Below are 16,797 nucleotides of genomic sequence, written 5' to 3'. Positions count from 1 at the left end.
AAAGTTACTTTTCAATAATTCATTTAAGTCCCTAAGAATACGCAAAGCAATGTTAATGTGCTTTTCAGTTTTTTTTCAGCCAGTAACCTAGAGACAAACACAAGCCATTGGCCGCTCTAGCCTAAAGACTTCTCATCACATTTAGTCTAGTCTAGAAATTCATGAAATAACATGTTGATCAGACCGCGTAGCTTTTTATGCCTTCTTTTTGGAAAATTTCAGTATGTCGTATTGCACATTTAATAGCATAAGGGCCCTCACAAAATTTTCATTATAGTATTCATAAAACGAACGGACGTCAGATGTGAAATGTATAAATCGCAAATGATTTTGAAATTGTGCGCAGCAGAACAGTTTCCGATCTTCGCCTTGAAAATGAGGTCTAATTAATGTCAAACATTCTGGGAGTTTATTTGTTACACTGTTCTCTCTCTACTTGACGAACTTTAACCTTCCCACCTGGAAACACGTCGAAATTGTGTAGGTTATTAAAATACAATTAACATTTCTAATGACTTTGACATTTCATTTTTACTTCCTATGTTTCACCAAAGAAGTCTTAAAAGCCAAAACTGTCCTGTCCTATTCGGTTTAACTGGTACTGATAATGTTGACATTTGGAAACCCGTTGATTCTTTTTAGCACCTTGCGTTTTTGTATTTACGTAGCCTATTATAAGGATGAATGCAAGGCCTTATAGGAAAAGAAACGTTTATTGCAGTAATTGTATAATTGCTTCACTAATTGTTGTTAACAAGTCATATAATACTCCATTCGCTACAGGATCTTCTAACTCTAAGCGCGCATAATAAAAGACAGTTGGGGTTAATAAGTTACATGTGGAGAAAAGAGAAAGCGCTTCCACGCTTTTCATAAACATGCGCTCAACTCTTATCACACGCTGTTTTTATGCCAAACGTCCTGTCTCATTGCATCTGAAAATAAGGAAAGGTTGAACTGTCTTACGTGGAACATGGCAATAAAGTGATTCATCTATTTAAGCTTTGTGCGTCTGTATGTAAATGCTTTTTTTTCATTTAATCTAACAACTATAGACTTTTCCCACAATACCGTGACCAAATAAGATTATTTGCTGTTGAAATTAACAGTTAAATATATTTTGGTGTAAATGAGAACAAGGGGACTAATGGTACAACATGTGAGCGTGAAACTGACGTGTAATTCAATGTCGACAAGGCACAAAAGAGAGCCGCATTGCTCCAATTTCATCCCGATTTTGCGCCTTTTACGCTGTGAAAGAGAAACACTGCATGTATTGCGCCAATTTTTTGTTTTTTTTACAAATAATTGAATCTCCAATTAAATTTAACATGCAAGTGCACGTGTTTCTCACACCATGCAGCGCATTGTAGGGCAAGTAACTAGTTCAACAACATACTGAATTGACACATTTGTGATCTTATGGCGATATGACACACAATCCTCAATGCTTTAGCTTCTAACTATTAATGTTTCATTTTACTTTGCATCGATATTTTAAAAAGAGACAAGCTTTTTATGTAGGCGGGCAAAATAACCCTTACCTCTTTTTCCCAATCAATAACACATCACATCTTGTAAAATGAATTCTTTAAGCGCTTCACGAAGTTTTGCCCAAATTATGGTCGAGCATTAAAGAAATCGTATCTCTAGACACATCTGTAAGGTACAGTCTTTTCTTCTACTTTTTGAAGGCTCTTGACTAGAATACTGGGATGGTAATTCACATCATTTGTTCTCGCTGTATAAATACAGCTATTGTATACGGTGAGGTCGCATCAAGTGAATAAAGCAGACTTAAAGCTTTCAGTGGACGTTCATTCAGTCTGTCGCGTGTCCTGCGTTTGAAGGTTCCCCCTTTACATTGACATTTACAGTTACATTTATACATTTGGCAGACGCTTTTATCCAAAGCGACTTACATTGCTTTATCCTATACATTTATACGTAGGCATGTGCAATCCCTGGGATCGAACCCACAACCTTGCGTTGTTAACGCAATGCTCTTATCACTGAGCTACTATTTTTTACTAATTCCCCCTATTCCCCCTATTTTTGCTATTGCGCATGGCCTGGGCAGTACAACACAACTTCGACCCTAATTCGCAACAGACACCATAAAAAGCCAATGTATGACCATAGTCTAATATGCATAGTGCAAGTGCAAGTGTTGAGGTCCAAATGTCATTTAAAAGGAACGCTATAATATGATGTGATAGCTTTATCCTTTTTGCTCATTGGCTAAAAGTTTCCATATTTTCACTGGGTCGTTTTCATACTTTCACGTGGATGCTAAAGAATCTTTACTGAAAAAGATCCTCTTTTCTATCAAATGGAGGCCACCTTGTGTGCACCCTGTAGGATATTCCCAAGCACTGGGTCTATTGATGGGGAAGTGTGGAAAATCAGGCGGATAGGATCTTCGGACAGGAGGCGTTCCTCTGATTCTCCTCGCCCTGCTCTTTGAGGGCACATCTGTGTGAACTTTGCTTCTCTTTAAGATCACCTCATGAAACCTAAAAGTGTATACAGCTCTGCTTGCAGAATGACCATGAGCATTCTACGGAATGCAAAATAAACCTTACATTTTGCTTTGGTTCGTAAAAGTTTTACATTTTAATTCCGTTAAAATTATTCTTATTTTCTTTATTGGCAGAAAATTGCCACCTTGTGAAGACACGAAAAAGATTTCCACGGTACTGCCAGGCGTGAAACTTTCGGATAAAGGGTTGAATGGGCAAAGCTAATTTCTTCACAGTTCGACTGTTTTTTCCTAACATTTTCCATTGCTTTTATGGTGTTGTACATTTCACCCCACACGACGATCACTTAAGACCGGCACTTTTTTTCTTTTATATAAAGCCTATACGAATTGTGCAATTTATAAAATATTCTAACACGAATGATATAAATAATAACACGGTGATTAGCTTTTTCCCAAGCATTAAAGAGCGTCACTGGGCCATTTCGAGTTCCATAAAACAAGTAAGCATATTCTTTTTGGGCAATAAATACACTAGCTTACATAGCTAACATTTAGTTTCATTTAGATGAATTGTATTTTCCTTAATAAAAAACGAATAAATTGGGAAATCCAGCATCTTGACAAACAGACTACATGTCAATGCCGAACTCACGTTTTTTCTTTTCTTTTGTAAAAGCAAAAAACAGCAAAGAGAAGCTGAATGCTGATTGGCTGTTCAGCAGAGGGACACTAAATGGATGTCCTTTGTTGTACACCAATGATGCGCACGGCGCATTGACATGTTAAGTAAGCCTCTCTTTATAAAGTTAAAAGGCCGAATTCTTTCACTCTACAAGAAAATCGGATCATCTGAGCACATCGAGCACCTTTAAAGAAGAATGGCTTCGAAATCGGACAGTGTGGTCACTGCAAAAACTCAGTGCGTTAAAAAGGTGTTTAAAGACGCGGTTACGTGTATTTTAACTAAGAACATTCTATTACATTGTAGGCTTATGTTACATGGGATTTAAAAAAAACTATCTCGTTCTTTAGGTTTCCAAACCATTGATGGAGAAGAAAAGAAGGGCACGAATCAATAAATGTTTGAATCAACTGAAGAGTCTCCTGGAAACGGTCTATTCTAACAATGTAAGGAAATTAAGTCCTTAAACAAGATTGAATCTGTCATTTAGATCTACGCTAAAACAACTGTAATTTGTAATCTCTGTCTGGAAAAGTTTTCATCATTTACCTTTATTGTATTCTTTAGATCCGCAAACGAAAATTGGAAAAGGCTGACATTTTAGAGCTGACCGTAAAACATCTGCGACACCTGCAAAACACCGAGAGAGGTTTGTATGGTATTTTGTAAGGCTCATGTCATAATCTCTGACATTACAAGTTTCCAAGAACTGGACATGTCTTTTTTTCATTATCATAATTATATATTTTGATCTGATGAATCACAATGCTTGACATTTGTTGTGTAGGCCAATGCAACTGGGCCTTATAGAAGTTATATAGTAGTAGCCAGCACACGTTGAAACTCAACGTGTTTGTTTGAGATAATGATATATATTTTATGATATATATATATTTTTCTAGATCTTTCTAATGAGCAGTTGTGTCCAGAGTTTTGAATGATTATCTGTACTATGTGAATAAGTGAATTACTGGACGTAGACACTAAAGTGTGAATATCTGTCAACACAGGAACCTCCACATGTTGTGATTCTGCGGAATATCAGGCTGGCTACAGGAGTTGTCTAGCTGGTGTCAGTCAATATCTCCTCATGTCGGACACAAATAGTAATTCCCACTCAATGTTGACACATCTCAAGAGCGGAATAACAGACTCCAGAGTTCTTCATTTCAGGACCGCGGAGAGCGATGCGTCACACGCTCAGCATCTGTCGCTCAAAGCAGACGCTTGTGGCTCTGTGTCGAAGAGGAATGACATTTGTCAGAAAGAAAGAATATTCGTCCCACAGATTGAGACCCCGGGATCCATGCACACGAAAAACAGACATATCAGTCTTAAAAATGCAAATGTTGATCAGCGATTTTTGGCGGCATTGAAACAGAATTATTGGCGGCCATGGTAAAACCTCATCACGTTTTAAAGGCAGAAACTTCTCAGTTGCTCTAATTTCTGTTTATCATGCACTGTATATGTATAGATCTTGTTTTTGTATAGCTGTGGAACAAATGTTTATTTTAATAATAAATAATAAAAAATCGATTGAATGTGTCTTTTTGTAAACAGCATTCAAAATGTAAATGTATTACTTTCCAACTGTGGTAAACTCTCCACTGTATTTGACTTCTCCTAATCGCAAGGTTATGACACGTAAAACCGTTCGTAAACTAGCGATTTAACCTCATAGTTTCACCTTTATTTCTCACCATATAAGAGACAAAATGGGTAACAAACTATTCTGATGCGCTTTCGTTATGGCAAAGCCTTCGTGTACAGTTACAGACAGAAAATGTTTTGGTAATGAATTTCAAAGTACAAATACAAAAGCTATGATTTTACACAACATGCTATGAATTATAACCCTATACAGTACCTGTATATATATATATATTGATGGTGTGATGAGCACTTTTCAAAGCTTATATTTTCAAATGTAGGCTAGTAGTCAACACTGAGACCTGTAAGTAATACCGCATAGCTATTTTAATTGCAGTCACAAAAATGCAGTGAATTTGGGTAAACAAACGAGTAAACAGAAAAATAAATAAATTTAAAATAAATGTTCACTCTTTTCATGATATTCCTTTCACACTTTTCGAAAGACCTTTTGGCTAATTACTTAAAAGAACATTTTTGCATTGGAAAAGTGAAAAGTAAGACATTGCTCTTACAGAAATTTTAGTAAATGGTTCTTTCGGGAAAAATGGCCAATACAGAACAATTTGTCATATGCCTTTTAAGGAAAAACAAATCATGTACACTGAACACTGACACAACTTCGTTGTGGATTACATGTACATTTAGTCATTTAGCAGACTCTTTTATCCAAAGTGACTTACAGAGAGTTCAGGGAGCAATAAAGCGTTATGTCATAAAGGGGCAATAATACAATACGTGTTAATGCCAAATTACTAGTTTCCAGAACAATAAAAGCCAGAACAATACCTGTTGAGAGAAAGAGAGAGGGGGTTAGTTTTTTTTATATGCTGTCAAGTATTTACAGAAGAGATGGGTTTTGTGAATGTGCTAGGACTGAGTTAGGAAGAGTGTTCCACTAGGAAGGAGTTGTGAAGGAGAAAGAGCGGGAAAGAATCTGATACGGGCTTCGAGAAGGCAATACAAGACGCCGCTGGTTTGCTGAACGCAGGGATCTTGATGGGGTGTAGGAGGGTGTGAAACTATGCCGGTGCAGATCCGGTGATAGTCCCGTAGGCAAGCATTAGTGACATGAATCTGATAAGGGCGTCATCCGGTAGCCAGTGGAGAGAGCTGAAAAGGGCCGTCACATGAGCCCTTTTGGGCTGTTGGAAGACGAGGCGTGCTGCTGCGTACCGAACCAGCTGGAGTTGCTCGATAGCCTTTGCAGGAAGACCGGCAAGGAGAGCGTCGCAGTAGTCCAACCTTGAGATTACCGGGGCCTGGACAAGGAGTCGTGCCGCATGCTCAGTGAGATACGGTCTGACCTTTCTCACGTAGAATAAGGCATATCGGCATGCAAACGCGTTGTCTTTGCAATGTGATCGTTGAAGGACAGCTGTTCACGTCAAATAGGACTCCGAGGTTCCTGGCTGTTTTGGAAGGAGCGATTGTTGTATTGCCAAGTCGGATGGTGAGATCGTGTTGCGCCGTGGGGTGTGCCGGAAACACGAGTAGTTCCGTCTTGGCAGGGTTCAGCTGGAGGTGATGCTCTTTTATCCAAGCCGAGATGTCCTCTAGGCAGGCTGTTATGTGAGCTGCTACAGTGGTATCGCCTGGGTGAAATGAGCTGTAGATCTCGTCAGCATAACAGTGACACGAGAAGCCGCGTGCCCGTACGATGGGTCCCAAGGACGTCCAAGCACCGATCCCTGAGGGATCCTAGTGATCATGTGGTGAGCAGTGGACAGCGAGCCCCCTCCACGATACCCTGAAGGAACTGCCGGAGAGGTAGGATTTGAACCAGCGGAGAGGAGTGCCTGAGATTCCTAGAGATGACAGGGTTGCTAGCAGTATCTGGTGATTGACAGTGTCAAACGCTGCAGATAGGTCTAGCAGAATCAGGACCGAGGATTTAGATTCCACCTTGGCTAGCCGCAATGCTTCGGTGATTGAAAGCAGCGCAGTCTCAGTGGAGCGGTTTGTTTTGAAGCCAGACTGCTTGTCATCCAGTAGTTTATTCTGGGAAAGGTAGGAAGACACCTGGTTGAAAACTGCCCTTTCAAGTGTTTTTGCAATAAACTGGAGGAGAGAGACAGGTCTGTAACCGTCGGTAGCAGAGGGGTCCCAATGTGGGTTTCTTAAGTAGGAGCGTGACCTGGGCCCGTATGGAAAAGTGCCCGTAAGCAGGGAGGTGTTGATGATGTGTGTGAGTGCGCTGGATATGGCCTGAAGGAGATGGGAGGGGATTGGCTCAAGGGGACAGGTGGTGGGGTGGCTGGAGAGAAGTCTGGTGACTACAGTGTCAGCCAGTGGGGCGAAAGAGGAGAGTTCAACGTTTGAAGTGAGGGTAGTGTGTACCGAGGTCTGAGGTGCTGAGATGTGTTTGCTGACGGATGATGTTTTCTCAGCGGAAAATACAGCAAAGTGCTCCGCAAGATAAGTGGGCGGGGGAGGAGGGGGGCATAGAAGAGTTAAATGCCTTGAAAAGCTGCAAGTGTTAGGTGCATTGCTCACCTTGGGGCTATAGAAAGACGTTTTAGTAACACTAGCAGAGAAAGAGAGCAGTGACTGATTAAGTTTATAATCGATATAAAGTCATTGTTATACTCCGAATATATGAATAATTGTCGTGATATCACTCATCCTATTCATTAAATTTAGCATTCTTTCTTCGAAAACTATTGCATCATTTAACCAAAAACACGTTTGATAAAGGACCCTATAAAATACTTTTTCATATTGGCCTTTTTGAATTTGAAAGCTAATTTGAGTTGTCTTTGTTCGGTTGTTACATTTTGGCATCAAATACAATATTTATTTACATACTTCGATCTGCAAAGAGAACAGAAATGTTTATGCTTTCATTGGAAAGTAAATGTGAAGTAGGCAACTTCAAATAACAATTATAGTAGTTTGCAGAAGGACTACTCCAAAGTGAACTTCCACAACTATACTTATAGTGTATACTTGTGTGCACAATGTAGTTTAACAAAAAGTTGATAAAAAATACACTTTCCCAAAAAACGCAAATATGACTCAAAAGGGCTAATGTTATTTTGAAATGGCTAATGTTTTAAAAGCATTTATAGAACTAATTTAAATATTATGTTCTTTAAGAATTAAATGCAAAACGCAAAAAATGTTAAACGGCTCCTTTATTTTAATTCGCCATCGTACTTTTTGAGGTGACTTTAAAATTGTGATCACTGAGACAAAAGCCGCTGTAGTTCTGCAAGAGCATGGTGTTCTGTTTACACCAGAGAGGAAAAAGAGCCAGAAAGCCAAAGAAAAAGAATGTGACATAATAGGAAAACACATTTCAGTTTGAAATCTATCAAATTATAATATTTGGAACAATAAAACAATCCATTTTCACCTCGTAACCTTAGCTGTTGTTGTCAATCTTGCAAAAATAGCTAATGCAGTAGTGATTTATTCCACTTCCAGTTTTAATGCTACTACATATAATTATTTTCTGCAAAAAATAATTTATATTACTTCATAAAACAACTGCCAGGCCGCTTCAAGTTCAAGTCAAGGGGGGGGGGGGGGGGGGGGGGCGGTGCATGTCCATTATAAAGCTGCCAAGATACCACCTGATATTTCACAATTCATCTGTATTTCATTTAGATGTTAAGAAGTGCATGCTGGCAGCAGCAATGTGGCTTTTAATAAACATATCAACAAAGATTATTTAACAATGGGACATTTCTGGATTTGCTTAGAAAATGTGTTCATATTACCCTTCTGTTGTTTCATATGTATGAAATGTTCACTTTTTCACTAAAAGGGCCCTTTCTTTAAGACGCAAGAATGTGCAACTTGTTTTGTGAAATGTGTACAGGCTGCTGGAGTTTTTTGTAAAGTCTCACTTTTTGATTAAAGGCTGTATCATGGGAAAACAATGCATGAGAAATACATTTTTAATCATCACAAAGCACTTAACAGAAATTCTTTTGAAACTATTTTGTTAAATGAAACAGCAGCCACTTATTGGTAGCCATGTCTAGATGTACAAAGATAATCCTGCGCTTAAAAATACTAACATCTTCCAATTTAAACAATGTAACAAAATATTATTTAAGTTTAAAAAAACATGCCACGCCATCAGAACCAACAAAAACACAGGAGTCTGTGAGTGGTGATGTGTTGTAAGCAAACACTATGTGACTGATTTACTGCTGAAGTTGCACAACCCAGATCTGTGAGCTCTTTTATTTCCGTAAATAACCGTTTACAACCCACAGAAAAGCAATACATTTCTATACCATGAATTACTAAAATGACGTCCCCATGCCATCTCAAACCTTCTCCCAATAATACTAAGAAACACAGCTGCAACAGACGGCAAAAGTTAGTTTGACATTCGACATTCATTAGACATTCGGATTCATACCAATTAAACTCTTTCCGCCTGTTATGTTTTGAGCCCAAACTAACTCAGATAGACATAAACATATGCCCTTTACGTTGCACAAGGCTTAATTTCTAGAAATATATATTTGGGTGAACTATCACTTTAAATTGGTACAGTATATTAAACATCAAAAATATGATTTCTGTAATCAGATTAACAAGACTTGTGAATTATAGGGAATAATATTTTGAATATTTTACAGTTGATTTGATACCTTTATCTCAAATGGTGTTGTCGTTTAATGGATTTATATAATTGCATAGATTAAAAGTATATATTATATATACATAGGTCTATATATATTTCTAGAAATGTGCAACGTAAAGGGCATCTGTTTATGTGTATATGAGTAAGTTTGTGATCAAAACATAACAAGCGGAAAGAGTTTAATTGGTATGAAACCGAATGTCCAACCCGGTCTCATGAATTGCGTATAAATAACACGCTGTTGCATTATCGTGAAATACGTATCCCAAAGTTCGATTTTGCGTGCATATGATACGCCAATGTTTGCGTGCACCTCGCTGGAGAGCAGGCGCCATTTTGAAACGTACATGAAGAGGAAACACTGAAATAATTAAAATAATACTGTTAGGTTTAGGGTTTGGGTTAGGGTAGAGGTTATAATATGCACGCACGCTAACATTAGGTTTATGGTTTGGGGACAGGCTAATAAGACAAATTGCCGGTTAATATGCACGCGCGCTAAATTGGCGTATCATATGCACGCAAAATCGAACTTTGGCGTACGTATTTCACGATAATGCAACGCGCGTGTTATTTATACGCGAATGCCAAACGTCAAACTAACTTTACCGCCGTCTGCAACAGCTATATAATATTTGTGGGGAAAGTGTGCATCAGTTTGTGGATCACATAGATTCGGTGGTAAAAGTGACGTAACCCGGGGAAGCCGATTGCGAGCTTATAAAACTATTTGTGCTTCCTTTGCTTTCCCCTTTACACAGGTTCTTGCCGTCCAACCAAGTGGGTGGCGCGTCGACCTGTGCTGTCCTAACATCTGAAGAGGGCCGAATGCCCGTCCGCGCACTCGGGCCCGAATGATCCATGTGTGTAGCGCGCTTCTCGTCGTGCCCATGTTCGTGTAATGCCCTCGTGCCCGAGCCTTTGCCGCCGTCCTTCGCCCTTCTCGAAGCATCCTGGGCGATTTCAGTCAGCGCAGCACACTTGCCCTGTTCAAAGCAGCGTCTCAGCGCTTGAGGCTCGCGTTCAAAATGCGTGAGCGGGAAATGCGGCAATAAGATGACGTGTTGCTCGAACGTGTCGGGCACGAGAGAGACCGCCGAGGCGCGGCGCGGGCTCCGCATTGGACTGGCCAGCGGCGTCTCGTCGATGAAATTGATGACTTCGTCGCGGCTAAAGCACTTGAAATCGTCCTCATAACGCTCGACCCGCGGAATCTGCTTGAGCGAATGCATGTCCTCGGACCGCCGCCGTTTGCGGCGAGCATGGTTCTCCTCGCGGCAAGTTGCCGGGCTGCTGCGGCGTCTCTCGTGGTGCGGCGAGCTGTACTGCGGGATGCCGATGATGTCCTCCGTGGAGCCCCAGCGATGCAGGTAAGACGGGATCTGACCGGTGGTCCACATGTCGGTTTCGTCGTGGGAGTATCTTCTTGTAGGGGGCACCTGGAGTGACACAGACATATGATAAGTGACGACCGAGGATCGAGCAACAGTCAACAGAAACGTTTCTGCATGCTCTCGATGCTGATGTAAAAAAGCGACGATGAAACCCCGCCCCTAACCCTACCGCCACAGGCGTGAAAACAAATCAAAGTATGTGGGCAACTCCGTGCAAAGGTCAACTTTATCCCCAAAGCTCTTTTCAACGATCCGAAAATGATGCAAGTTATCTCTTAAAGCGTTTCAAAGCATGGTTTTACCCTATAGGCAGAATTCTTGTACCACCCATATTCCTGATGAATGGGCACATGAAAAATAAAATATAACAACTGTTTTCTGTTCTTTGACGAGCCATCTGTTGGGTATCCCTCATCCTAAATAGAAAACATGCATGTAGAGACAATCTGTAAACAGGGGTTTAGGAAATGTTCGTAATAACTTCATTCTTTACATGATAACGTAATAACTACATACGTTTACGTTTTGACTGCAAATGTCACATCCATTATGCTGGAATTGCCCATGTACTAAAACATATGAATGAGGTCTATGAAATTCAGCCCCCAATATTGAATGAAAATAATGAAATATTGACGTATTGCCATGCGATAGGTGTTAAAATAAAGGTAACTTCACGAGCAACCCAGGCCTACGTTTGAAAGTAGTACTTTTAACTCCCTACAAACGTTTTGTGTGCAAGGTTTATTTTTCTAATGGCGTATTCTTCCAATTTATACTCACATTCCACATTGTTCTGAGAACTACACAGGAAAGACATAAAATGAGTTTTTAGTATTTGAAAGAAATCTAAAAACACTATTCAAAGCACACAGCACAAGCCTATAGCAGGAAAGCAACTGCTGTTGGTTCAATGCAGGAATGGGACAGCAGAGTTTGTGTGAGTTGAGGTTTGATCGATCATGATCGCACTCTGACCAGCAGAGGGAAGCAAAGCATTATTAAATCGTTCTTCACAGTTCTAATACATTAGAAGTGTTTTTATAGCCTTTAACCAGCTACAGGACCAGTGTTGGGTAAGTTACTCTGAAAAAGTAATTAATTACTAGTTACTAATTACATATTCAATAGTGTAATTAGATTACTGTACAAATGACTCTCTCCAAAAAGTATTTAGTTACTTATTACGAATTACTTTCTATATCTTACATCAACCTTGATTAAAGTAATTCAAGGATAGACATGAAAGGGCTCTTTTAATTCATTCAATCAAATAATATTAAACTACATGAAGTACTCTTATTAACTGACCAAAGTATTACAAATGTGAGAATTATACATTAAAGCACAGATTTTAAAGTTAGACTTTGAATTTTGACGTCAATTCCACTATTGCACACACATATGTTACACAAAGTATTTAGTTGAATTACATCAGAAGTGACTGTAATTAAATTACAGAAAAAAATAATAGTAATCCCTTACTTTACTTTTTCAAGGGGAAAGTAATTAAATTACAGTAACTAATTACTTAGTAACTAGTTACACCCAACACTGTACAGGACACACTGAAACCAATGTCTTAAACGTTTGATTTTTGTTTCCCTGCTGCTTTAAATAAAACTTTGTTTGCTCTCAAAACATTAGTATCTCACAAGAACAATACTACTGTTTGACAGCACTTCGTCGCCTTGGAATAATAAGGTTCTGTTGGCATTCTAAACAGTTTTCAGATTGCGAGCTTCAAAGTTTTTGCATTCTATATAAAAACCTTTTTTGTTTTCTAAAAAAGCCCCAAATTGCACATAACATAAAGAAAAAACATCACATCATATAAACGAGTTGTAACAAGAATATATGAGTAACTCAATTTTAACAATTAAAAAAAGTCAGCTACAAACGTATAATTCCAAGGCGACAAATTGTTCTCCGTGTTGTTTTCTGTAGGCTGACGGCAAAAAATAATGACGTTCTGATACTCGATGATGATGATGATGCAAAACACTGGTGAAATTCAAAAAGCGATTCGAAACAGCGATTCTGTCCTCTAATAATACAAAGTCATACTGTTCTATTATTCTAAACATTAGTGTTTTGTTGCAAAACAACATCCTTCCAAGCACAATGCTAGGATTGTTTTAGATTTTAGATAAATTGTTTCATGCGACATGTTTATTAACAGAATCAGCGATGGAAGCCGGTCTGGTACTGCAGTGTGCCTAGCCTAGCAAAGGTTCTTTTGTTTCAGTCCGACATTCTCTTATAGCTGGTCAGTTATGTATGATACAGATGGGAAAGAGCTCAGGCTTTCAAGTAAGTTACATGTGGATGTTAGTAGTGAGCGCTGATGGGCTACATGTGAACTAGGGCTGCACGATATTGAAGAAAATGCGATGCAATGTGCTTAAGGTTTGTATAATCTATTTCAATTACATTACAATATATTTAAAAACCTGAAGAGGATATAACCAACATACTGTACATGTTTTACACTCTTTTAGTAAAGATCAAGCTCAAACTTTGACTGTTCGTTACCTTTTGAAGTATTCAGATGATCATTCGGTTATTGCAAACAGTTGCCATATTTTCATGCATTTTTCATAAAATATCTTACAGCCCTTAGGTGAACTATCAGTTTAAATTCAAGATTCAAGCATTACACAGCTCTAAAACTGATATTTGGTTATGAGCTCTTCATTACCTCGTACTGTAAGCTTTAACGATTTGAATTGTGTTCTGCAACACGGATCTAACATCAGACTTTACGCTGTAGCGGTGCAGAGTGTCCACATCATGAGATTTCTGTCCTGAGTGTGTTTTGAATTAGCATTCAAATAGTTTCATTCGAAACGTTTAGGGAGTGACTTCAATGACTAGGCCTATACAGAAGATACACTGAGGTGAGCAAAGCAAAGTAAGGGTTAGGTCACTCAAAACATCATTCTCCAATGCCAAATCTGAATATGTAAAAAATGAAATAGGTAATGAGTGCAGATAGTATTATTTCGAGTGAATATATTGCGTCTTTGAAAAGGAGGAGGGCCATGGCAACATGCACATTTGTACAGTTAAAAAAACAACAAAATATGACAAATGAAATCAATGCAAGTATACCTGCAAATAGTGCATTTTATCTTCCTGAAGCTCCCTCATTGGATAACCCTGGGGGCCCCCCCTTTCTAAGGTGGACAATTCGTACTTGGCAATACGGTCTACCGTCATGATATCAGCAGCGGAGCTATAGTCAAATGCTCTGTCATATATTAAGTCCTGATGAATGCCTCCGTCCTGGCTGTTTTCTGCAAACGCAGAAAGCATATATATATATATAGATATCAGGATTAAGAAGATAAAACGTGCTTAGAATACACAGACAGACAGACAGACAGACAAACAGACGAAGAGGCAGGAAAAAACAAGTCCATCATCTTTTCTTTCTTTGGTTTTTGGGGTCCGCATTGGACGAAAATTGCCAGTGGATAAATCGCTCTAGGACGAGAGCAAAGCATTTTTAATAAGCTTCTCGAATTTGATGCTCTGAAATGATTACTTGGTGTTCATGTTTTTTTTTCTCAAAGGTTAAATGCAGTTGTAGGGCAGTGTGAAATGCTGATCTTCTAGCCGAATGGTGACACAGCAGGATGGACTGATGAAATGCTGTTAGCGCAAGCAGCTTAGCATGCACTCGAGTGGGACACAACGACGACGACAACAACAACAACAACAACAACAACAACAAAGACCCTCATACATACAACTGAGCTGTGTTACACATGGCAAACCGTCTGGAAAGAAGCAGAGCACCAATCAAGTGGTTAAGACACAAAATCCTCACATTATTCACCATTACCATGTGACCTCATTTCTCTCACCAAACATAAATACCATTGTAACCATAGTTTCTGCTGTTTGAAACACTGTGGGATTTTCTCTAAAGAGTGCAAGAGGGCTGCAGATCCTCGAGGGAGTAAGAATGATATGATGCTGGCTAATAGAACGTTTCATTCTAGTAATTATGATATTGTGGGCAGTGGTGCAATGGGAGTATGGAAGCATACTGGGAGCAAAATTCCATAATTCCAATATGCAATATGGCAATGCAGTATGGTAATGTATTTCTGGAGGTACATTTTTATTTTTTATATATATCATATGTGCAATTTTAGGTGCAAAATGAAAATGAACATTCAGTCATTTACATTTGCCAGTTCCTGCACACTATGTTACTTAACCTCTTAGCTGTCGGTCCCCTTTTTTGAGGGTGGGGCTAAAAAGTGATTTCTAACCCCAAACTGTCACCGTTCCACTGTTGGAACACCTAGTTTTACTTCAATATTTCACAACTAAAATCTTATCTAATCATGACAAACTATGTATCAGTGGAAAGGTCTCAGACTCTAGAATACATATTTGACCAGTGTTTTACAAAAATAAATTATGTAGGGGTAGTCATTTATTCATTTAAGACAAGAGTGAGCATAAAACTAATTAAATGCTGCTAAATGTCACCGTTTCAGTGGAACACTGAAGTTATGCAATACAATTCCATTTTAATCCTGACAAACTATATATCATTGCAAAGCTCTAAGAACGTAGATTTTATATTTCAGAACTGTTTTGCAATAGAAATCACTTAGTAAAAGCAATTTTCTCAAATGTCACTGGACCCATTTGGTACCATTATGAATATTACATATTCATAATCATATTTTATTGTAAATTTAAAAATAAATCTAAAAAACTTCTATTTCATTGGAAAGCTCCAAGATTGTCCTTCTCATATATAATGATGAAATTGATAAATTTTTAATTTGTTTGCAGTAAACCAGTGGAGCCTATATGACACCTAGTGGCAGTTGTTGGTGTAACGATTCAAATTATACCAGAAACCACATTTTTGTGTGATATCAGCTTGAAATTTGACAAAAACAACTTGTTTAGAAGTATGTCTTTTATTATCTGGGGGGTTTTTTGACAAGAAAAGTTTTTTTGAGATTTTTTAGTAAAATAAAACAATGTTTATTGATTATTTTATGGACAATTGTAATGTACAATTAAACTGCTATAACCATTTTTCAACTCCAGACACTTTTACAATAAAGTATAGAATCTCTTCTTTATAACAAGACCAAGATTAGGTCTCTAGACAAAAGCATTCCAGAGTTACACTGATTTAAACAGATATTTGAATGCCTTATGAATTCAATTTGAGTGTGGTTTGCTTTCTCACAAGTAATGTTAGGTTTACACTATTGCTTTTTTAATAATCGTACATTTAGGTACGATCGACATTTTTTCTTAAATGCATTAACAAGAACAGGTTGAACAGTTGGGATGGCAATTTCATTCCCAAACCGCGTGTTGAGTGTAACAAAATTCAATGTGCACTTGAAAATGCATTTCGAGGTAACCACGCCCCCTCCCCCATACAGTTTTATTGCATAAAGGCACCTTATGCTGCACATTCTTTAAATACAGAAATACATTAGCAGAAATGTACATAGACTACTGCATTGCCTTTGCTGCTGGGCATTGATGTCTTTCTTGTGTGCACTTGTATGTACTCCACAGCAATGTTGTCCTGTTATATTTTTGGTTTCTATCAGGTGCTCTACAGCGGGCTGGCTTGAAGGTTAGTGGGTGGTATGACTGAAATCATTCAAATAAAATGGATTCTAATCAAAAGGCTGCACTGTGCATTCGCTGCATGCAAAGTATAGGCTGTACAACACGGTGCAATTGCTTTATGGCAAACATTATAGAGCCCTGAAATGTGGGGAAGACGTATAGAAAGTGTTTTTAATTCAACCAAAATGTGAAGTAAAGTAGAGAGGGAACTTTATGTGTGTACACACACCTTTCTAATGCGGCAATAACATAAATCCCTTAAGTCAAATATTTTTTTCTGCCTTGAAACATACACCCTATAGTGTTTTTTTTTTTCGATTGTTGTTGCTCTTGGGTGTAAATAACGAAG

General features: G+C 38.5%; 2 protein-coding genes across 4 annotated transcripts in view; one reads left to right on the top strand and one right to left on the bottom strand.

Moving 5' to 3' along the window:
* Window positions 1–3,304: 3,304 nt before the first annotated feature.
* Window positions 3,305–4,594, top strand: her3 (hairy-related 3). Its single transcript, XM_057341682.1, has 4 exons — window positions 3,305–3,417; window positions 3,518–3,613; window positions 3,735–3,816; window positions 4,178–4,594. Exons 1-4 carry the CDS (start codon window positions 3,364–3,366, stop codon window positions 4,567–4,569), a joined length of 624 nt encoding a protein of 207 aa, XP_057197665.1. The 5' UTR covers window positions 3,305–3,363; the 3' UTR covers window positions 4,570–4,594.
* Window positions 4,595–8,353: 3,759 nt separating this feature from the next.
* Window positions 8,354–16,797, bottom strand: part of LOC130558936 (probable G-protein coupled receptor 153) — a 30,240-nt gene continuing 21,796 nt past the window's right edge. The window contains exons 4-6 of one of the 3 annotated variants that reach the window (XM_057341675.1): window positions 14,576–14,605; window positions 11,604–11,623; window positions 8,354–10,865 (exon numbers count right to left, since the gene is read on the bottom strand). In XM_057341675.1, the coding sequence (XP_057197658.1) occupies window positions 10,092–10,865; window positions 11,604–11,623; window positions 14,576–14,605 (824 nt within the window). In that variant the 3' untranslated portion in view covers window positions 8,354–10,091. Of the gene's footprint in view, window positions 10,866–11,603; window positions 11,624–13,934; window positions 14,120–14,575; window positions 14,606–16,797 lie in introns of all 3 variants that reach the window. The other 2 variants (XM_057341676.1, XM_057341678.1) reach the window with 2 other exon arrangements.

This window comes from Triplophysa rosa, linkage group LG9, assembly GCF_024868665.1.
Source record: "Triplophysa rosa linkage group LG9, Trosa_1v2, whole genome shotgun sequence".
Taxonomy (NCBI): Eukaryota; Metazoa; Chordata; class Actinopteri; order Cypriniformes; family Nemacheilidae; genus Triplophysa; species Triplophysa rosa.
Note: the sequence above shows the minus strand (reverse complement) of the source record. Positions and strands in the feature narration are given on the sequence as shown.

Bases quoted from the DNA above. Each gene is read 5' to 3' on its own strand.
- her3 (XM_057341682.1), top strand. From the start codon at position 3,364: ATGGCTTCGAAATCGGACAGTGTGGTCACTGCAAAAACTCAGTGCGTT. The intron at 3,418-3,517 runs GTGTTTAAAGAC...CTCGTTCTTTAG, and splicing joins AAACTCAGTGCGTTAAAAAG to GTTTCCAAACCATTGATGGA. The intron at 3,817-4,177 runs GTTTGTATGGTA...CTGTCAACACAG, and splicing joins CCTGCAAAACACCGAGAGAG to GAACCTCCACATGTTGTGAT.